The sequence below is a fragment of the Lampetra fluviatilis genome, chromosome 26 (assembly GCF_964198595.1).
Source record: "Lampetra fluviatilis chromosome 26, kcLamFluv1.1, whole genome shotgun sequence".
In the NCBI taxonomy this organism is placed as follows: domain Eukaryota; kingdom Metazoa; phylum Chordata; class Hyperoartia; order Petromyzontiformes; family Petromyzontidae; genus Lampetra; species Lampetra fluviatilis.
In genome coordinates, this window is record NC_136300.1 from 5,820,415 (window position 1) to 5,843,713 (window position 23,299).

Here is a 23,299-nt window from a genome sequence, read left to right on the forward strand (position 1 = left end):
CCACAACTCCCCCCCCCGAGGTTCATGATTTTCACGGTGCACCAACACCAGCGACGATTATTTGCACCGGTTCTGGGCCGCCGGCCTCAAGTGTGTGAATATCGACGCCGGGGGAGACAAGGCGGCCGCGCGTGCTGATTGTTGTTGATCCACCTAGGTGCGCGCTAACAGCGACTTGTCCAGTCTGTTGCAGGCTACACGGCGGTGGAAGGGGAATAATTTGTGTTTAAGGGCGCTTGTTTGGCATTGCGAGCCGTGGGGTTCTCCCGTAGTAACATGGCGGTGCGAGTGTCACGCCGCGCGCGTGCTCACGTCAAGTGCAACGTGGACGGTGCAGACAGGGAGGTTGGCAATTGAAATCTTATTGGTCATCCCGTGTCCTTATAAATCCCAACGTTCATCCGACAAAGTCCCATCACAAAGGAGAAACACAAACGCAGACATTCACCACTACATACCTGTCAACCCCTTATCAGTGCCCCATCTTATTAAAGAGCAATTCAGATCTTATTGGTCACCACGTGTCCTTCTTAATCCCAATGTTCGTCCTACAAAGTCCCATCACAAGGGAGAAAGAGACTTTTTGTTGCCCATATTGAAACCGCCGTACGTCGTATGGACCTGAAAACTCAATTTCCCCGTTACAAGAATACGGCTAAACCGTATGGGTTGACAGCTGTGCATTTATAATGCTATAATTGTAAGCAGTAACTAATTGGCACACGTTTTGTTTCCGTGACAAGCCTTGCTAAATTGGCTGTGTCCAGGTATTGGGGTTAACGACTCATTTTTATTTAGGCGATCTCACCCCAACGTTAACCTTTATTACGTCTACGTGGTCAGCTATAATGCCAAATATATTTATTTTTTATTATTTTACAGTTAGCGAGATTATACACGCACACACAGAAGGGCGATGCTATTTACACACACATTTTTGTTACAAAATTGTCGCAGCGAAAAATGTTATGGTGGCGTCTCCACAACGAATGCGTTAAAAAAAAATTGCAATTAGAAAAAATTGCAGCGTTTCGATATTTAACGGCGAATGCGTTAAAAAAATAAAGCCGTGTTGTACATCATAAATGAGTTATTTGCATTTTATTTTCAAACAAAATATTTATGCTCCGAATTGCACGGCATTTACTCTGACGTTTTGAACGTTGAAAATAATTCCCTTAAATATGTAGCGCTTATTGCAATCACGTCATTAGATACATTTATATTTCTATCCGGTTCTGAAATATGGCAATTAATTAAGGTGTTACATCAATAAAAGTAGTATGCATTATTAATAACCCTAACAAATAAACTCCATAAACACGAAACACTATTCAATAATCCATAACGTAAGCCTGTTAAATTTTGTAACGGTACTGCATATGATTATGAACATCGTTTGAAATATATCAACATAATTAACCAAACATAACTATGCACGCTCAACAGCAACGGTGCAGAAGTACAATATGAATAATCGCAAACAAGAGTTCACGCGTGGAATGCCAAATCGCGTTCATCTGCATCAACAGGGAGGGGGGGTCAGGCACAGCCGACGTCGGGGGGTCAAGGGTCACGCATCAGCTGGCGTCATGGCGGCGCCCAGGGGAGCCACGTGGCCCGCGCGCTGCCGCAGTGTGACATGAGGCTGCCCGCTCGTCTGCTGCCCTCGCTTCTCGCCACCGTGCAGCCGCTGCCCTCCTCCTCCTGTCAGGTGCCGCACGCGCTCCTGCTGTAACTGCACTGTCGCTGTGATGACCCGCTGACGTTCGGCTGTCCGTGCAGAATCAAGCCTGAACTGCACGGTCAAACGTCGATACATGCGAAACATTCGTTCTCGTTCAGTGTGCCCATGCTTTACCGTAACATTGCCCTCCTTGCGTGCATTTGCTGCAGTCCTTTTTTTGCTCGTACCCTGCAATAGATTTTGGTCGGCGCGTGTGCCCATTGTGTTGGCTCGTGCCGCGATTCGCAGCGCGGGTCGCTTGTATGCATCCTCTGTGTTACAGGAGCTGTATGTTTCCCAGTTATATTACGGCCGCGCTTTTTGTGGCCATGTTGTTGTCATGACAAAGAAATCCACATTCGGAGCTCACGCCCAAAGCAACACAACGCCCAATTGTAGAAAATTGTCTCGTGAACGAGATATCACGTAACTAGAGGACGTGTACAGTAAGAATATGCAGTATTCTAAAACAATGTACATCTCCTTTCTGTTTTCTATTGGTCTCTCTTTGAGATTTCTTGAATTGCTTATTATCCATCCAAGGGGAGCTGTGACTTCGCATATGCCCTGCTGAAGAAGTGGTTGTCGCATGAAAATTTAAATGAACGCCATTTAGCCCTCAAAGCGGAAACTATGCCAAATTGCTGGTATACATGTCAACCACAGAGGGTTTCAAATTAGTGAGACCCTGACTGAAACACCTTTGCGAAACCCCAAGGAATGAGGCAGAAACCCAATAAATGAATGCACAAATATTTAAATGTGAAGTAGGCGAGTCAACTTTTGGAGGGGAGCGAGGGTGGGGTTACTAAACGAGTTTGCGTACCAGCACGAGACTAATGATGTCCACCACTTAGTGAACACCCCCACAGTAAATTAAATAATAACAACCTCGGATATGTATCAGTTTACCACTGTTTTATCATAAAAATGCAGCAAGTAAAGACATTTTGGAGCTGACCATCGACGGCTGCCAATGCGTACCAATATACTGTGTAGGGCAGAGTGTATTTATTTTCACGTAAACAGAAAACGTGATAAATTCATTGCACGGCCGTAAGACACTCAACATTGGGAATACCATGCATGAGTTTCAAGGGTAATCGTTGAGACTGCCAACTTGACTGAGACTAGCGGACCTGGGGTCAATTATAATGAGAATAATAATAACCAGACCTACGACTGTATTATCTGAAATGACAATCTCATTCTGATTGCAGTTAATTACGCATGGCATCTGTAATTAACGCCAGGCATTGAGACAATTGATTAGCACCTCCGATTAGCACGGTTGGCAACGTATGGCGCGAAAGAAGTTCAACATACGTACATACGTACAATTGACTTGCCTCAAATGTGAACCCGGTTTAAACCCCGGTGGTTGCCCGCATTTGAACCCAGAATCTCAGCGGTGCCGGAGCAGTGCAGCGGCTGTCCTCGTCCATGCGATCCGCACAGACGCTGCTCTTCACATCCTCATCCTGCGGCACATCCTCCGTCGCTGCACCTGCCCCGGGCAGGAGGACAATGAAGACGTTCTGCGGCAGAGCCAACCCGACCACGGGTGCCATGGAGTGGCAGCAGGAGGGCGAAGACTATGACTTCCACCAGGAGATTGCGCGGTTCGAGTTGCACGCGTGCACGATCGATGCCGGTGACACTAGCAATACGATCATGTGATACACATATATTCTAGATTTGAAGCTTTCGTGACTGCAAGGATTCATATTCTTAGGTATTTTCGGTAAAGTCACGTAGGTAAAAAATTAAAATTAATACAAGTAAAATAAAAATAATATAATATATGCGAGCAACCACCGGGGTTTAATTTTTTACCTACGTGACTTTACCGAAAAAACCTAAGAATATGATGCACATATAATTTGGATTTAGACAAATTAATTATGCTTAAAGCCCAATGTAATGGGTCATGTGTGGCAACCTTTCTGGCGCAATTAAGCAAGTTATGGCGGCATTTGGCCGCGAAAAAGCACATTAGCTGGAAGGACATATTGGTCATGTAAAGTTTGTGTATTTGTGCCAGCTACTGTCATCAACACTATTGAACCTAAAGCTGAAATCTGATGTTTTATTTTCATCAGTACAGGAATACTTTGCACTTTTGTCTGGTTAGGGACCAGAGCATGGACGAATGTCAAAATTGGACGAATGTCAAAGCAGAGCCTTTGTTTAGCTTGCAAATGTATTTTGGCCGGCGAAAAACGTACATGCAAATTACTACAGTAAATATAAAAACCGTATTGCAAATAACTACAGTAACTATGTAACGCATGCATGCATAACCTAAATAAACAGAAATAAAAGAAAAATAATAAGAATAAATACTCAAAACTAAATAAATAAACCTAACTAAATAAGCTAAATTATACCTTCAAATATTTGTATTCTTGCGTAAGTGGACGATGACTATATTGGTGATGAGTACAGTATTAATAATATATAAATAAACACAAATATAAGAGATGCTCACTGAACGACTTCTATTCATAGATTGAACGAAAAAGATGGCGCGTGACGCGAACGTCGTGGAAGGTTTGGGATGAAATTGGGCGAAAGAGGAAAGCGCGTGGACGAAATTTTAAATGTGGTGATAGTTGAAAACGGCCGAAAGAGCGAAGCGACGAAAGTCAAGTGGACGAAAGTCAAGGTATAGCTGTACAGTGGTACCCCGGAGATCGAACTTAATTCGTTCCAGAAGGTCAATTCGAACACCGATTTGTTCTAACACCGAATTTATTTTCCCCATAAGAATTAATGTAAATAACATTAATTGGTTCCAGACACAAGAAATCTCTCATTATAAAGCATTTTTACACGAAGTTTACAGTAATTACATGCATAAAATCATCACTACCACTAACCTTCTTAGGAGACATTGTGTATGGATAAACACCAAAAAACACTAAAATAAAGGAAACTAACGAAAAAGTTAAGGAACGATGTTTTGCGGGTCTGCACTGGGTAAGAGCTACACGTTAACTGAGCCTCTCATACGGTAAAACCTTTGTCTGGGCAAGCGTCATGCACGCTGGCCATACGCGTTTGCCCGTTCGACCTCCGAATTTCGTTTGGTTTCCGGGGCAATTTTTTTCCGGAAATATCGTTCGAACACCGATTTGTTCGAGTTCTGGTGCGTTCGATCTCCGAGGTTCTACTGTACTATGGAGTTTTACTGTTGGTTGCTAAATGTTTTACTGGAAGCGCCTGTGATGGTACATATCTCTGCTTCCCTCATTATCTTTTTCCAATCTTGTCAGATTCACAAATTATATACAGTACAATACTTAAATGAGAAGATTAGTCCAGTGGGACGAGTGGTATCTTTAACATGTGCATTTGTACGGGTATTTTAACATTAGGACAGCATGCCTGTAAAATTGTGATTATAACAGGCAAAATTTTAACATTAAACACATCACCTTTGACAATTGCTGTACTTTTTTTTTACCAGGTCTTCTTATGCAGATATGCTGCATGACAAAGACAGGGTAAGTAAATTTGTAAGTGTTTAAAAACAGCTCCATTTATAATATGTAAAGAATTTTTTCGATTTAAAGCTTTCGTGACTGCAGGGATTCATGTTCTTGGTTCTTTCGGTGAAGTCACGTAGAAGGGAAAAAAGAAAATAATAAAAATAAAACAATACATTTATTATTATTTTATTTTTTCTTAATATGTAAAGAATTGTGATGCATCTACATGCAGCCTACCAACAGAAGACTGATTAACTAGGATGGCTTGGTCTTGGCCACACCACGATCTCATAGGCTTTCTTGACCTTAATAGGTACTCCCTTGCAGCTACTGTTTCAATCGCTAAAGTAGACCACATAATGGAATTTTGTATGTTTTGCGTGTGCAAACAAGACCATGTTGACTTGATGAAGGCTTGATAATGACCAGTATATTCTCTTAAGTAGTGTGTGCTCGTGTGCATATCTGTTTATGCAAACCTAGAGTGTAGGCCTGTACTGGTCTTAAGAGTAGCTCGCTGTTAGCACTTTGTTTGGGCAGGTGCCATAGTTGCTAGAGCACTTGACTCACAATCTGAAGGTTGTGAGTTCAAATGTATATGTTGCAAACAGTCCATCACCTAATCAGCGTCAAAAAGTATGCACCACTTTGCAAGGAAGTCGGCAGTGATTGCTTTACGGATTGACTGGTCACCGCCGTGGGAATGTGCAATTTCCACAGCTGGCTTAGAGCCACCTACGGAAATGAGTGCCAGTCCATTGCTCATTTGAGCAAGGAGGCCCTCTGACTCACTTTCAAGTGAACACCGCTCGGGCAGCCTGTAAAGTTGGGTCTCTGTTGTCCTCGCGTCTCAGAACGAGAAGTACTACGCGGGCATCCGAGCGGCCGTGCGGCGTGTTCGAGATCGCGGGCAGCGTGCCGTCGTGCTCGACATCGGCACGGGCACCGGTCTGCTGTCCATGATGGCCGTCACTGCTGGGGCTGACCGCTGCTACGCCATCGAGGTGTCCGCCAACCTAACCACCACCACCACCACAAGCCCACGAACCAATTTAACACATAGGTAGTTTGCATTCGCTTGTAATCCAAGCGGTTTTCTGGGTTGCACTGCATTTTGTGCATCTCCTCTCTCAATCTTTTGCCACGCCCTACTGTGGGCACATGGAGGACATCATGCAGCGCAATCCAGAAAACCGTAATTGGATGTGTTATTTTTTTTCTTACAAAAGGAGTATACTCAAGAAAACATACTGTGGTAGCCTTTTAACATGTTTTAAAGCTACCATGGTGAACTCTACATATCATAACGGACATTCAACCCTCATGGAATAAGGTTAACGTGTGTCCCGACACTCTATAAGTGAGCATTGTATTCTGCTTATCTTCACTGTTCGTCAAAAGGAAGTGCTAGAATCGTAATTATTTTCGTGTTTAAAAAAAAAATCAACTGATCGCTAGTTGATAATTTGCCACGTGCTGTTATTCAGATGTATTGTTTTATTCTGGTGGGTGTGGTTTCGCAGGTCTTTAAGCCAATGGCTGAAGCGGCTGTGAAAATCGTGGAAAAGAATGGCTTCAAGGACAAAATAAAAGTGATAAACAAGCATTCCACGTCTGTAACCGTTGGAGCCGGTACGAGAGTGGTGCCTGTTAACGTGCGCAGTTAACTTGACCCTGGTACACCCACCACTCAGCCGTTTACCTGCACTCGCATTAGACACTTTCGTCCATAAAAATTATAGTTGTGTGTACACATATTACTCGGGGATGTGTGTTCTCTATACAGTTCACTCGTTACTCAGTCTGTATGTTGAACTTCTTTTGCAATGTACGTAGCCAACCGTGCTAATCGGAGGTCTCATAAGACACGGTGAACTTCACGGTATTTTTTTTCACAAATCTACTTGGGTGGTGCTTGGCTCATAATCAAAAGATTGTTTGCTCCGATCCCATTCGGCGGGTGACTCGGCCAATACTGCCGTGTGGCGGCGTACTTCCATTGCAGGTGGAGACATGGAGGAGCGCGCCAACATCTTGGTGACCGAGCTGTTTGACACGGAGCTGATAGGCGAGGGTGCGCTGCCCAGCTACCAGCATGCGCACCAGCATCTGGTGGAGGTGAGGGGCCTACGAACGACCATTTCGCGACCGCGGTCGGTCACGTTCACGGCCCACGCATATTGCGTCGCTTTGCCGTTTTCGCTTTACAGCCCAGCAGGCTGTGTCGCCATCGCTTGCCAAAGAGACTTGCGCCTTGGTTTCACGGACGACTTTGGTTGATGGACGAGTTGGTTTCAAAAGTAAAGTAGAATTTCCTTGACCTTCCCGAGTTACATGAATTAGCAGGTGAATTGGGCAGATCTCTTGCAGATGATTTATACTCCTGCTAGGCCCGGATGTCTCTGCTTGACCAATGGAGAGGGCCACTGCATTGGTCAACCCAAGAAGTGAAGTCATCCTTGAGAATTTCAGTTCCTGCACGAATTGGTGGCGAACTCGATTTTTCCAAAAATATCAAAATGGGCTGCAATGGGGGAATAGGGGGGGGGGGCAGAGGAAGGGATCGGGGGAGTTGGAGGGAGGCAGGGGGTGGGAATTTACGTACAAACTCAAGATCTGTGGTTCATCGAAACTGGGCATTACTGTCACAATGGCCTTACACCTGTTATACTCCTAACTGCTTGCCCATGTGTGTGTGTGTGCGCGCGCGCGTGCCTGCGTGTGTGGAATGCGAACCAACAGAGCGGCTGTGAGGCCGTGCCGCACAGCGCCAACGTGTACGCACAGCTGGTGGAGTGCCCCGCTATGTGGGCTTGCCACAAGCTGCTCCCCGACAGCTCCGTGACGGGCGGTCCTGGCGATGGCGGCGATGCGTCCGCTCCAACGCTGCGCCCACCCGAGGACGTGGTGCGCTGTGGCGGCGCTCCGTCCGTCTACGACGTTCAGCTGAGCCAGCTGTCGCGCGATGAGTTCACGCCGCTCGCTGCCGTGACTCGCATGTTCAGGTGAGGCCTCGCATCACGGGCCTCGCCGCTGTGGTTTGGTTCGATGAGATGTGAAGCCAGGGGCCTGGGTGAGGCTGCTGTGGCTGAGTTAAATTATAAAGGCCCACTGAGCTGTGTAGCTCTTTTTTTCAGAAGCGACCTGGCCACAAATGATAGCTCAACAAAGTGGCTTATCGCGTGGACATTTATAGCAGCCAAATACTCCTAAAGACATGCCGAGTCTAAATGTGGAGGGAAAAAGCGGAGGACCGGGAGAAAAATCCACACGACCACGGGGAGAACATGCAAACTCCAATTATATAGGCGTTCAGGTCAGGATCGAATACACGACCTCCTGCATACCAGGCGAGGGAGTTAACATCTCGTCACCGTGGCATGAGGTTGTGTTGTCTCAGTGTGTTGAGTCAACTCATTGTGACCTTGTCGTGCTGTGATCGCCATTTAACAGTGCATGATGGTTGTGGTGTCGTGTGACCCACGGTGAATAATGTTTGTGTTTGTGTGCATTTGCACGTATATGTGCCTTTGTATTGGTGTATAACTGTGCGTCTTTGTGTATGCGTGTGGTCTTAAAGAGTGCTTGCTAACAGCACTTGCCCCAACAGTCTTGTTGAAGGCTACAGGGAGTATGTTTTGTCTAGTGGTTCGCACATTTCACTATGGACTCGGGATTCTCCGGCCAAGGCTGGCATCAGTGGCGAGTGATTTCCGAATTGTTGTGGGCTTCGCCTTGGTCAACTCGGCCTTGAATGAATGTGTGCTGTGTTGTGTAAACATGATCGCTGGGAGACTAAGGCGGTCAGAAGGCTGGCTACCAGCACTTGCTTGACATGGATTCTTTATCTTTTGCGTGCGTGTGTGTGCGTGCTCACTTTTGCGTTATGTGTATGTGTCCACAACTGTCACTAGTGATAGGTTTTTACCCTTTCAACTGGTACAAAAACTGACACCTTTATACAAGGCATCATGTTTGCAATAACCACAACACAAGCAGTCAAAATGCAAACAAAAAGAAACAACTCTGATAATGATATGCACTGTCCTTGAAGTTGATTGGTCCACACCCAAGACAGCTTTTCTTAGAGCCTAGTCTCCATTGGTGTTGGACCAGATGATGCCAAAAGCGTACAACTCAAAAACAGTGCACTATCAAAGTATTGAGAGCTCGGGGTAAGCATTTACACTTTGAGACCTCCTTTACCAGTGGCAAAATATAGTGATAGGTTTTTACCCTTTCAACTGGTACAAAAACTGACACCTTTATACAAGGCATCATGTTTGTCACTCTGTTCATGTGTCTGTTAAGGCTATACGGGGGCATTTTTGTCTCTGTGCATGTGCTCACGCGTTCGCAGCCTGGACTTCAGCAAGCCGGTGAGCAGTGCAGCGGCACAACACACGCAGCAACAGGTGGCCGCGTGCTCGGGGCTGGGCCAGTGCGTCTTCTCCTGGTGGGACCTGCACATGGACCCCGAGGGGAGCATCGTGTGCACCATGGCTCCCCGCTGGGCCCATCCGACCCCCGACACCCTGCAAGTAATGAATGCTGCGACGTGCCACCCGTAGCGTCGTGGTTGGTGAGGGGGGTGGGGGGCTGCAGGGTGAGGCTGGGCCCTTTTTAAATGATTAAATTGATATAATTATCTTCTTGGTTCTTTCGGTAAAGTCACGTAGAATGGAAATAATAAAATAATAAAAATACGTGACTTTACCGAAAGAACCAAGAAGATGAATCCCTGCAGTCACGAAAGCTTTAAATCGAAATTTGATATAATTAAGTGATGGGCATCACAGCCTTCCCTCTTATACACAGCGGAGTGAGATCCAGACCAGAATGCACGATGAACAAAGGCGGATCGTATCGTTACTCACGTTAGCGTTTAATAGCTTTCAACTTGTAACGCACCACCGCCGCCGCCCGCAGTAGTCGCTCACTAATCTCTAGGAGAGAGAACCACTTGGAGGCGTGAAGAGGCACCACAGGCAGTAGCTAGGCGGTGAGCCAATGCGGTCCCCTATATAGGAGCATAAACCATCACGTGAACTCCAGTCATCCTCGCGGCAGCTTTTGGCTCGCCATCGAACAAAGACGGCCACTGCATCGCGCGCTTTCAGATGCGCTTCTGCGGCTGTCTGGAACGCTCTTCCTTCCGATATTAGGAAGCCACTGGAGCTATGCACTTTTAAATCACCTAGATTGAAAACTCATTTATTTATAACTGCTTTTTGTGTTTAGTTTGTTGTCCTTCACCCGCACCTTCGATGGTAGTGGTTGGCTACGTACGGTGCGAAATAAGTTTAACACACATATCAAGAGGTTTTCAGACAATTAATGAGTGTTTGCTATTTGCGTCATGTTTGTTTAACATTGAGTGTGTGGTGGCCTTTCCCGAGCTTTCGTATGCGCGCACCCCCTTTGTGAACAAGGTCTCGCCAAAGGGTTGACCAACTTAGAAATAAAACGTTGTTAATGGAGAGTGACTACATGTCCTGGTACAGAACGCTCGAACAAGTAATTTGATGAAGTGTTGTGGTTTTACCATTCAATTAGAAGTTATTTTTCATGTGTTTGTGCTATCTTCGTGTTTGTTTTGTCTGTCTGATTCATGACGTGATCGTGCCTCATTTGTTTTGTCCATTGCGTACGTTGGGTCTGTCGTGTTTGTACCCGGTACGCACAGTTAAAAAAATGTGCGGCTTATTTTCACGCTGTGTCTTGTTCGCACCGTCTTGCGTCATGTTCGCACCGTCTGACAAGTGTGTATGGTCCGTTGTTTTGTTCCATTATCCTGAATTCTACGTGGGCATAGAAAGTGTGTAAATCGTTGTGTGTTACTGGCAACATTCCATTCACGTATTGTCCTCGGGGGTAACACGGTCATCAGGATTCATTCTGGTACTTTGACTCGAGGGATGGGTCTGGAGGGGCAATACCGTGACAATACCATACGCACCTCGAATTAGCACGGTTGGCGACGTACCGTGCGAAAGAAGTTGAACATACTTACATGACTGGGGTGCCACCACTAGAATCCTAAGTTGGCATCCGGGTTTCAGCCACTTGTGATTAAACCCCAGGGTGTTATCTGTTGTTTAATATCTATGAATGGGTTCCCTGTTTATTTACCATTTTCAATTGTTCATCTGGAAACATTAATAAAATGGAAATTTCTATCAGGGCTCTCTATGGCCTCTCTATCTCTTTGCTATGAAGAAGGGGCATTGCCTGAAACACTGCTTATATATGTATTTTTTGGGAATTGTTGAGTTTTTTTACTTGTACTGATGCACCACTGCCAATGCAGTATCACAAAATTATTGCAATTACACCGGTTCTCAATTGTTCAATCAGTGCTGCGTTACATTCCTACCTGCACTGGGCCCACTCCCCCGCCTCCAGCGTACTGATTGGCGCGCGTGTGCGTGTGTGCGTGTGTGCGCGTGTGCGCGTGTGCGCGTGTGCGTGTGTGCGTGTACCCACATCGCTGTGGTGCAGTGGAGGGACCACTGGATGCAGTGCGTTTACTTCCTACCAGAAGCGGTGCCAGTCCAGGCGGGCGAAGCCCTTCACCTGTCGGCCTGCCACGACGACTACGCCGTGTGGTACCGCCTGGACAAGCACAGGTGGGGGTTCCGGGTGGACGGCAGACGTGCAGTTACACATCTTATTTGTGAATGTGATTGAATCTCATTGTGACCACCATCACCGAATAAATAAACTGCTGCCTTGCCACAATGAAGTCAGCATTTCCATATTTATGGTTTTCTAGAAAATGTGTTTTCAGGGTGCAGAATATGCCTTGGAAACTAGAAAACATGATGGGGTGGACCGTGTCTGCATATGCCCCCAGCTAATGGGCGAAATATTCCCAGTTATTCCAGTTTCTATAATCCATACCTCAAGCCATCTAATAAGTCCAGTTTTTATTATTCATGTCACTGTTCCATTCATACGTGCACCTAGTGTCAGACATTTTTATTAACACTTTCCAACTAAGGTTGAAAACGTTCATGCCATGAGGTGGTTTCCATCCGGTAAGGGGGGTGCGGCACACTATCATTCCTTATGAAGGTGATCAAACATGAACGAACCTGTAGCATAGAGAAACGTTGCTGATATGGACATAGCATCTTGAAATTTGGCCAAATAGATCAAAGAGTTTGCCAAAAACATGGAGATGCAAACCACAGCAAAAATGACTTTGAAAATGTGCTAATATTTTTTGTTTCTGTCAGCAACACATCTTTCTTCCGTACTGCTAATTAAATCCTTCCAAGGACAAACATGCTGGAAAGCATTACATAATCCATCATCCGTACAGTTCACCTTTTCCTATGCACGACTTTTTTTCCTAACAAGGGAAACCGTGTGTTGCCTGCGTGCGCTCGCGCCTTCAGCCCTGGTAGTGAAGGGAAGATTGAGCGGCCGGTGTGCGAGTGCTTGGCTCACATGGTGTGGAATCGACAGCGCTTCAGGGAGTTGAACGACGCCGCCCGCACCTCCACCTACCTACAAGCCCTGCGGCAGGTGCGCCGGCGCTTTCCCGCATGCCGCGTCGCTTGCTTCTAACCAGTACTTTCTTATAGGAGCTACTCACACAGACTGAACAACGTTCTCTGTTCCATTTGTGGCCACCACCAGTGACGGTTGCGCGAATTATCACGTTTGTTTTATGCATGAAAGCATCATCGAGTCTCGTGACCTTTTCAGGAAAGTTGTTGCGTGCGCGCGCGCGTGTGTGTGCGTGTGCGCCTGCCCGAGTACGTGCGTTTGGTTGCGGCGTGTGCTGCTAACTCGCTCGCTGCCTCCGCTCTCTTCTGGTAGGTGGTGCGACAGGACAGCGTGTGCGTGAGTGTCAGCGATGGCTCTCTGCTACCCCTCCTGGCCGCCCAGCTCAGCGCGGAACAGGCAAGGGGGGATTGCACACTGCCCCCAGCTTCTGGCACAACGTCAGATTGACACAGGGTCCACACTGGGGGTCTATTTACATGGATCTCTGTCTTTGTAGGCCATCATCGCTAGTGTTGGGCGATTCCTAGAGGAATTGTATTCAAATCCTGTCATTCAATCCTGTGTGATTTTTTTTTCAAGATAGTAATTCCCACAGAGAAAATCTACATTCACTGAAATGGCATTCCAGCAGGGTTACCGTGCCACCTAGTAACGATTTTTAAGGGAGTGCGGTATCGTTGGGATTCTAGTCGTTCTATGGGGAATTGTGAAAGCGTGCCATCGATTGGTGATCCTTGGAATTCTCACTTCATTCCCACTCATTTGAATGGAGGTTCAGGAATATGTGCTTCAATGAATGGGGATTCCGTGGATCACTCCTATGGGGTCGTCCATAAATGACGTCACGCACCTACGGGGGGGTCAGACATTTGTGACGATGTGTGACGAGGGGGGGGGGGGGTTTGAGAAATGTGACGTCACATAAAAATGCGCAGCTTTAAATTAATATAGACAACACGTTATACTTAATTAAATAGACTTTTTAATAAATGTTTTCTTCTAGAACATCAGAGTCAAGCACCACATTAAATACGCACTACAATGACAATAGTTTAAAGCATATTTTTTTTTGGGGGGGGGGGGGGGGCAGAGCTTTCTGACGTCATATTTGAGGGGGGGTCTGACTTTTTGTGACGCCGTGTGACGAAGGGGGGTGGGGTGGGTCAAAAATCGTCGAAAATCGCGTGACGTTATTTATGGACAGCCCCTTTGCTATCAATCACATTGTTTTGAATTGAGACTCCTCCACTTTCGTCTTTCAATTTCACACTTGAAGATTAGCCTGACTGTTGGACAAATATTTGTTATCCTTTTTATTCGTTCACACACCTCTGCATTGGAATATTCTTCATTTATGTTTTCAACCTCACATAAGCGGCCTCAATTCATCCAACTTGTCAACACTTACGTATTTCCATCCTGTAGTCCTCTGTGTTGCTTGCTGCTTTGCGTTGCGAAGGCACCTTGCTTTGCAGCTGTAATAACAGACAACAGGTTCTCTGCGGATATGTTAGAATTAATCCGGCCAACATGAATGTAGTCTCTTGATCTGTAGAGGCTTGACATAACTTGCTAGTTTATCACTCGTTATTAGCTTTCAGTAAAGATTCCCTCTTGACCAAATGCTTGTGCCTCTCATAATAAACAGTGGATTGCCATTTAAAGCTTTTGTGACAGCAGGGATTCATATTCTTGGTTCTTTCGGTAAAGTCACGTAGAAGGGAAATAATGAAATAATAAAATTTTAACATAATAAAATAAAATTCTCACGACGTTTCGGCCACAACGCAAGCAGCCGTCCTCAGAGCTGTCTTTCCGACAGATCTGTTTCTTCACCTGAGGACGGCTGCTTGCGTTGTGGCCGAAACGTCATGAGAAATGTATTGAATTTGTATTATTTACCTTCTACATGACTTTACCGAAAGAACCAAGAATATAGTGGATTGCCAGTTTGCGTGTTGTGAGGTAAAGTGTGGGTACTGTATTCCCACCTCTTCCAATATCTCTTCGTCAATTTGGAAGAGGGGGCCAGATATCCTCTGGAGGGGCTCTCTGTACATGAAATAAAAACCGCAGTTGCATTCGTACATTGCTGTGTAAGACGGGAGATATTTTCATTGGCGGCTTGAGTAAATGTGGCCCACTTTACGGCAGCGACGACTAGCCTTGTGAGTTATCGTTCCGCATTGTAGCGCTAGGTGCATATCGGCAAGACTGCACTTGTTGATCAGATTGATTTGGGTTGTTTTGCTTTGTTACAGATACATATATTGACCCTATTGTGAAAACGTGTTGTTATATTGTAGGTGGTCTCTGTAGAGATCTCTTCACTGTCACGGCATGTGATCGAAAAGGTAAGAGTTGTTTGAATCTGATCGTTATTTTATCTGCGGCATTCGGGAATGCACAACATGCTGAATGGCGGCTGGTTGATGTTTTTTTTGTCAAACATAACATGAGATATGAAAAATAAGAATAGGTTTTATCCTTTCTGGCAATACAACGCCAAATAGATACATTTTGTGAAGAATCAAGTCTGCATTAACCACACGCACGCATTGGGGCTCTGACCTCTAGATTTAGTTTATTTTATTTATTTATCCAAGATAGCCTCACCGAGACTCAAAATCTTGCTTTCATTGCGGTTTTGTTGATGGTGGTTTTGCACGTGCTGTACGTAATCTACATATTTTAGCTTTACAGGAAATAGAAGTTGCTGACCACATCTTGTGAAATGGAGAAATTCAAATTGAGAATACAGCTTTTGAAAACAAGGGATTAAAATTTCAGTTCAACAAAATGTTTAGAATTTACCAGTTCGATAATAAATAACGAACCACATTGCCCCCCTGCCCCTGCCCCCCACCTGCATCACACGAATGGCTGCCACTTCAAAACCTCCCCATCACCAACCAACAGTCCCCATCGTCCCTTGCGATAGCAGATTCACGAATTGTAACAATTCGATGATTTGTTAAAATACAACAGCGTCTTAATGTGAATCAGCAATCGATTCTCGTATATATTGTTTATGGTTTGTTACGTCTCACCTGCAGTTTTGTTTGCCTCATTCACCCACTGCTACTGCAACTTATAGTTGTTATTTTTTTATCATGAGCTTCACCAGATGAAGAAAGAAATACCTTCGCATCTGGTGTAATGAAGAACTGTGGGTTGCTGAAAATTGCTCAAGTGTCCCACCAGACCATGCTTAGGATTCTTGCGATTTAGTATAACCAATTTAAAGCAACTTATCGAAGGCCCTATAAGGAGTGGGAGAAATATCCCAAGTCATCCTGCTTGGCTGCCCTGCTACGTGTTGTAGAAACTCATGTGTGTGTTCTTACTCTCATTGCTGCTTGGTTACAGGTGATACGAGCGAACGGGCTGGAAGGCAAAGTGCATCTCTTGGATAAAAGGCCGGAGCAGGTTACTCGCCAAGACCTCCATGGAAAGGAGGTATGAAATGTATATTCCGTACACAATAAAAATATAAAATTTTTACTTTTGTGCTGTTATTTGTTGTTGTTGCCCATTTAAAATTTGGTCCGTTTTTTTTATCTTGTGGAAGTTGTTTGAATATTGATTATATAGATTCATTCCTAAAAAGAATGCTAAATGGTTAACATCTGCATGGACAGGAGACTCGTTATCTCATTGGTCTATCCCTATATGGAATAAAGTTTACAGAACCAAACTGATCGCAAAAGGTAATTCATGCTCTCTCAGTAAATTGGGAGAGAAAGATAAATGAGGCCAGCATCTGTTTTCTTGCCAAACACTTAAGTCGATTTCAGCCTGAAAATCAAATACAGTAAAACCTTGGATTGCGAGTAACTTGGTCTGCGAGTGTTTTGCAAGACGAGCAATTTTTTTAAATAAATATTAATTTGATAAACGAGCGAGGTCTTGCAATACGAGTAGTACGTGTATACGCTTTGTCTGCCGAGCGTCACTTGATCACAACTGATATACGAGTGCTTTGGATTACAAACATGTTTCCGGAACGAATTATGCTCGCAATCCAAGGTTTTACTGTATAAGCAGAACTCCATTCTGTGCCTTGACATACAAATAAAATGTCCCAACTCCCAACGGTTTTCCAGGTCAATATTCTCAAGCTGCATTTGTGCAAACAAGCAAACTCTCAACCGGTTTCAACCTTCTGGGTCTCATCAGCAAAGTCATGCTTGTTAAGAAAATGCTGCTGGATTACCTGATGTGATTGGTATGAGCACTCCCTAAAAACGATAGCACCCCCCCCCCCACAACCTTTAAAGTAACAAGCAATACCAAACAGCCATCAGTCCGTGAGTTTCAAACTAAAAACAAAAGCATTTTAAGTTTTTTGTCCTCCCCCCGCACCTCTGATTAGCTTGGTTGGCTACATACGGTGCGAAAAAGTTCAACATTTCACACACACATCCTAATTTTGAAATGGATACAGTTTGCCGAGTGTATGGGCCGACCAACGGTTGTTCCTCCCAGGTGTCGGTACTGCTGGGGGAGCCCTTCTTCACCACGAGCTTGCTGCCGTGGCACAGCCTCTACTTCTGGTACGCGCGCTCGGCACTCGCGCCGCTACTGCGGCCCGATGCGACTGTGCTGCCCAGCGCCGCGCGCCTCTTCATCATGGCCGTGCAGTTCCAGGTGGGAGCGGCTCGCGGCAACAACTGCTTGCCAACTCGCCCGCTTACTCGCTCGCCCACCCAACAACTTATCCACACACTCAGCAAACCAGGCTTGCCAACTCACCCATTTATTCACTTGCTTAACCACCCACCCTCCAACTTATCCACGCACCCACCCAGCAAACTCTGCTTGCCAACTCGCCTGATTCCTCGCTTGCTCACCCACCAACCAACTTATTAATTCGCCCACCCAGCAAACTCTGTTTGCCAACTCGCCCATTTACTCGCTCGCTCATCCACTCACCATCGTATCCTCCCGCCCACCCAGAAAACCATGCTTGGTAACTCACTTGTTCGCTCGCTCGCTCACCCACCCACCAACTTACTCGTCCACCCACCAACACGCTCGCCTACCCACAATGCCCTCACCCACCAACACACCCACCCACTCACACCATCTCTACCTACTCACCCACCCGTCTACCCTCTCACACTTCTACCTGCCCACTTATACCAATTACACATTCACCCATATACCTACCCACTCGCCAACCCACAAAACTATGCATCCACCCAGCGACCCACTCATCATCCTATCCACCTATTCACTCATTCACCCACTCACCCACCCATTACCCACCTGCTATAAATCTCTCCCATGTACCTCGCACCTTAATGAGCCTGTCGGTGATGCCAAATCTGGAATCTGTGAAGTGGGGAGTGCCCTTTTGTGAAGTGCTCCGTTCTATTGTATTGAGGTCGCATGCTCAGCTGGAGACCGCTGTTATTCCCCCCGCCTCTGTGCGTGCGTTTGTAGGACCTGTGGAGGATCCGAGCACCCATCGGGAAGTGCGAGGGCTTTGACGTCAGCGTCATGGACCACATGGTGCAGGTGCTCGTGCAGTTTCTACCGCACAAATTACATACAATTAATTCTAGATTATTTAAATTTCGATTTAAAGCTTTCGTGACTGCAGGGATTCATCTTCTTGGTTCTTTCGGTAAAGTCACGTAGAAGGGATGTGACTTTACCGAAAGAACCAAGAAGATCTAGATTATTTGTGTATGGATAAACCGTGCTCAGTCGCACCTTTTTTTGTTTAGTTCTTTCCCCGCACGTCTGTTTAGCACGGTAGGGCTACGTACGGTCCAAAAGACGTCCAACATGCGTACGTACGTGCGATTATGTATTTATTAGTTGATCAGTGACTGGCGCCCATGTGCGGTTAACGCATCAGTCATGCGCCAAACCTTGCACTGCCCAGAGTGGTGAAGTATGGTCAAGCAAACTCCATGACTGACATGGTGAGGTGAGGACTTCATCCAGCAGTGGAGTGAATATTGCTCCTAATTCATGCCATTTGTTTGTCTAGGATGGGCTCACGGTTTCTAAAGACTATTTTCAGGATGTTCCGCATTGAGATATTTGAGCAATTAACTTTTCAATGCCGTTTTACATGTGGAAGAAATCTATAATATTATGATATGCATTGTTTTCCGATGACCAAATTACACGCAATGTGTCTGATCTCATTCAATCTCAGAAGTTAAGCAGGATTGAGCCTGGATAATGCTTGGATGGGTGACCACCATGTGCAAAAAATGTGCTCTAGGCTGCTGCGTGGCTATGTTGTCAGCAAATGCCAGTGAAGCAAAAATCCATTGTTGTACTGTACTATGCACTGACTTCTACGCCTCCCACTTTCACCAACACGCACTGAGCAGGCGTGCTTCAGCATGGTCAAATAACCACCTCATTAGGACTGACGCAGGCAATGGGGGGGGGGTGGGGAGGCCCTCATCCAGCAGCGGATGGACGAGGAGGACCGTACCTGTACGCACAATTCTCCTCTGCGACACGCGTGTGCCCCCCACCCCCCCCCCCCCCCCCCCCCCGTGTGCAGCGCTCGCTGTCGTACCGCGAGAGCGCCGAGGCGGAGCCGCACGCGCTGTGGGAGTACCCGTGCCGCGCGCTCTCGGCGCCGCTCGCCACGCTCCACTTCCCCTTCACCGAGCTCGTCCCCGATGAGCCCCTCGGTGCCACTGGCTCGCTGCCTCTGTGCCGGTGAGAACGGCGCTGGCTCTTGCCACGTACACAACTCGGGACGTGCGAGTGCTGTGCCCGCCACCCGTAGTCCACTAAGCCATAGTTAACGGGGTAATCGTTAAGTCTGCGGCTGTAAGAGAGAGACTTTGGGTGCGTTTTCCTTCTATGGTTTTACGGATAAAAATCGATTTGGATTAATGGGAATTGACCTGGAAATGGGAGTTATTCAAATGTACAAGACTTTAGGGTATGTAACGATTCACACCCTGCATGGAAATTCATTATTTGGAGTGTTTTTGGGTCATGATTCAATGACAGTACGATTTTTTCGTCTTATTTTTAGTCTTATTACTCCATCACCCTGAATATAACATTTGCATATTATTTTCACATCAGCTTACTGAATATTAAATAATTGATTATTAAACACTCAATTTGTGCACGTAGATAAATTGGAAATGTCTGATTTTATGAATCTTTAATTAAACTGCATCTATGTGGCACGGGTTGACACGACGCATCCTGTGTTGTAGTGGCGCCGTGAAACTTCAATTCCGTAACTTCACGGAGGCAGGCAATAGAATAATATGCAACAACAGACTCACTTTATAAATGTCATCATGGGCAAGTAAACATTCCAACTAGGCTTCCAAAAACGTGTTGTCAATACACGTTTATATTTTCTCATAAATGTTCCGTTGACTTTTATCTCGGTGGGCATGCCTGTGCGTTCAGGTCCGGCACGTGCCATGCCGTGGTGCTGTGGATGGAATACCTCCTCACCGATGAGCTCCACATCATGACAGGCTTGAATCAGCCACCTTCCCAGCAGGTCCATATTCGCTTGACAGCGCCGACGATCCATGCCAATTCACCTCTCGGGTTTCTGCTACCTCCGTCAGTCATCGCAGTTGGCAGCGGGAACTCTACAGCAGAATCTGTATTCGATTTGCATGAATTAGTTGACAAATGTTGCACCTTATTGTTGTATTAGTTATGTTCGTTACATTTTCTCCTGTGAAAAAAATAATCAGCCATCCACTCGTGCATGAGGCCTCCCCATGTAATTCCTATCCCTAACAGTCTTACAATGCGATAATCCATTTCACATCTACGCATGAGTAAATCACGTCTTTCTTCCATAGTGTTCATCCTCTCACGAGAAATTGTCTCCTTCAGCTGCCATTCTATCACCAGTCTCATCAATTGGCCATCTTCCATTCAAGTGATGTGTTCTGCCTGTGCCCAAGTAATTTCATTCGCAGTAATTCCCACCACACAACTCTTCATGCTTATTTGCACGTTTTCGTGTAATTTTGCCATCGTCTTTCATGAGTACCAAGGTTGCTGATCAATCATACGTCATAGAAAAATATGGCCTTTCCTTCATGTGTCCGATCACTGCTGGATGAGGGCCTCCTCACACCTGCGTGGGTAGTGGGGGTTATTTGGCCACACTGGTCTGTGCGTGTTGGTAAAAGCAAGTTGAATAAACGTTGGAGCGTAGAAGTACAGTGAAATGATGGTTTTTTTGCCGCACTGCCATCTGCTCCCCACCACGTCACCCCTCAAGCCCTATGACAACATGCTTGGTCATCTATCTAAGCAAGAGCCAGGCTCAACTCTGCTTAGTTTCTGAGATTTGATGAGATCGGGTACTTTGCTTACTCAGAAAAGACAAGACTCACCAAATCTCAATATTCTTTTTGAGAAGGCTTCTTAATTTCAAGTTGGTTTATTTTACATTAATACGTAATTGGTTTCATGTGGAAGGAAACGGGACAACTTGGGGGGGGGGGGGGAAACCCACACACATGAGGGTTTGACTTTTAAAGCACTATACAGAATCAAGAATCCTTGACTCCTACTGCTATCTTTGTCGACCTCATATGAAAGCCTGGAAGTTTGTTTTAAAAGCTTACACAAGAATTGTTGCAGAAAACTGCAGAACTTAGAGCCTCAGTATAGCACTCAATGCGCAATCCAACTCGCCACCTCTGATGGTGATAATGGTGGTAATGGCAGTAGAGCTTGTGTGACTGCTGTGGCTGTCGACTGTTGTGTGTGTGCAGGGGGAGTGTGTGTGGAACCCCAACACCAAGCAAGCGGTCTTCTTCCTCGGCAACCCCCGTTCCCTGGAAGAGGGCGACGCCATCAACTTTTCCTTGCACTTCCATCCCAATACTGGAGAACTCAAGACGGTCTTTGCGGTGGAGGCAAAAGCCTCCGAGTAAAACAAAGAAAAATGAATTTGTTGAATCCTGTTGATAATATTAACAGAGGATACTGTTACGAATGATGTCGGGTGAAAGTGTGATCACAGGCTTTATAGACATGGAAATGAAAATCCATGCAGATCAGCTGTTAGCATGGCAAGCTGGCTTGCCCCCAAGGCCCTCACTGGGGTGTATTTTTGTTTTTAGTTTCGGTGGCTTTCTCAATTTGGTAGCCGTTTAATGAGTCTGCTTCAGAGCCATCTTTAGAGAAGACAAGAATACATGGGCCACCAATAAACTGAATATACAATATTCGTACAGGAATTATCTATGAAGTTGCAGCCTGCGTTATTTGTGAAATGAGTTATTATTAGTGGTTTTTATTGCTGTCGTTTTAAAGTTTGATACGTGTATGCCAGATCTAGTTGATTTATGTTTATTACATTCCAGCTTAAAAATATTTTTTTTCATCTGACATCTTTGGTGGACTTATATTTGTGTCTGTGTGTACTGTTCAATGCATTATGATGCTCGGGAAGGAACAATCCACATTCGTTCAGTTGCCTTTACAGACCACGATAGGTTCATGATTATTAATAACCAAAACCCAAATTATGAAATGTCAGAGAAGTGACTCACAAACGACTTCATTATTATGCAACACTAATTCCAGGAACGGTAGTGCCAATTTCTTTGTGGGCACACGTGAGTGTATTTGGCTGCACTTTAAAAAAAAATCTTCACATTTGAGTATCACCCAGTAAGAACTACTAGTTTACCACGAGACTAGATTCAATACCAACATCATTTCCCTAGTAATTTATGAGCAGTGGACAATTATGCATGGCTAATTAACCAGCTTACAATGGAAGTCCAGTTTACCATGGAAGTCCAGTTCACCATGGAAGTCCAGTTCACCAAAGCAGTTCAGTTCACCATGGAAGTCCAATTCACCATGGAAGTCCAGTTCATCGTAAAAGTCCAAGTTCACCATGGAATTCCAGTTCACCGTGGAAGTCCAGTTCACCGTGGAAGTCCCAAGTTCACCATGGAAATCCAAGTTCACCATGGAAGTCCAGTTCACCGTGGAAGTCCCAAGTTCACCATGGAAGTCCAGTTCACCAAAGCAGTTCAGTTCACCATGGAAGTCCAGTTCACCAAAACAGTTCAGTTCACCATGGAAGTCCAATTCACCATGGAAGTCCAGTTCAACGTGAAAGTCCAAGTTCACCATGGAAGTCCAGTTCACCATGGAAGTCAGTTCACCGTGGAAGTCCAAGTTCACCATGGAAGTCCAGTTCACCGTGGCCAATATTCATCCGGCTAGTCGTGGTTTCACAGCACCCGTCGGTCACGTGAAACAAGTTCTTTGGCGTCACTGCGCTAGTTGGTGGTACACAACGAGAAGAAACAAAACTCGACAATCATTCGAACCCCCCCCCCCAAAAAAAAACCGCTGTAACCTTAACAAAAAACATCTAATCATAGCTGTCAATCCACATGGTTTACCCCGTATTCTTGTCACAGGGAAATGGAGTTTTCGGGTCCATATGGCGCACAGCCGTTTAAATAGGGGCGAAACAAATGGTCTATTTGTTTCTTCCTTGTGATGGCACTTTTGTAGGATGAACGTTGAGGTCACCCCGTGGTGTCCTTTAAAACTCAAC

General features: G+C 45.6%; 1 protein-coding gene across 3 annotated transcripts; it reads left to right on the forward strand.

Moving 5' to 3' along the window:
- Positions 1–87: 87 nt before the first annotated feature.
- PRMT7 (protein arginine methyltransferase 7) lies at positions 88–22,107 on the forward strand. 3 transcript variants are annotated; one of them, XM_078868600.1, is made up of 19 exons: positions 88–157; positions 1,533–1,714; positions 3,128–3,348; positions 5,199–5,235; positions 6,075–6,224; positions 6,744–6,852; positions 7,226–7,338; positions 7,963–8,225; positions 9,581–9,761; positions 11,722–11,849; positions 12,624–12,753; positions 13,051–13,134; positions 15,045–15,092; positions 16,108–16,197; positions 17,227–17,388; positions 18,187–18,261; positions 19,274–19,434; positions 20,152–20,248; positions 21,489–22,107. In XM_078868600.1, the coding sequence occupies exons 2-19, from the start codon at positions 1,643–1,645 to the stop codon at positions 21,648–21,650; spliced, it is 2,283 nt and encodes a 760-aa protein (XP_078724726.1). In that variant the 5' UTR covers positions 88–157; positions 1,533–1,642; the 3' UTR covers positions 21,651–22,107. The 3 variants fall into 3 exon arrangements, with proteins under 3 accessions (XP_078724726.1, XP_078724727.1, XP_078724728.1); XM_078868601.1 differs by having other exon boundaries at positions 3,185–3,348; XM_078868602.1 differs by lacking the exons at positions 88–157; positions 1,533–1,714; positions 3,128–3,348 and adding an exon at positions 4,370–4,394.
- Positions 22,108–23,299: the final 1,192 nt, after the last annotated feature.

Bases quoted from the DNA above. Each gene is read 5' to 3' on its own strand.
- PRMT7 (XM_078868600.1), top strand. From the start codon at position 1,643: ATGAGGCTGCCCGCTCGTCTGCTGCCCTCGCTTCTCGCCACCGTGCAG. The intron at 7,339-7,962 runs GTGAGGGGCCTA...GCGAACCAACAG, and splicing joins CGCACCAGCATCTGGTGGAG to AGCGGCTGTGAGGCCGTGCC. The intron at 11,850-12,623 runs GTGGGGGTTCCG...TCGCGCCTTCAG, and splicing joins TACCGCCTGGACAAGCACAG to CCCTGGTAGTGAAGGGAAGA.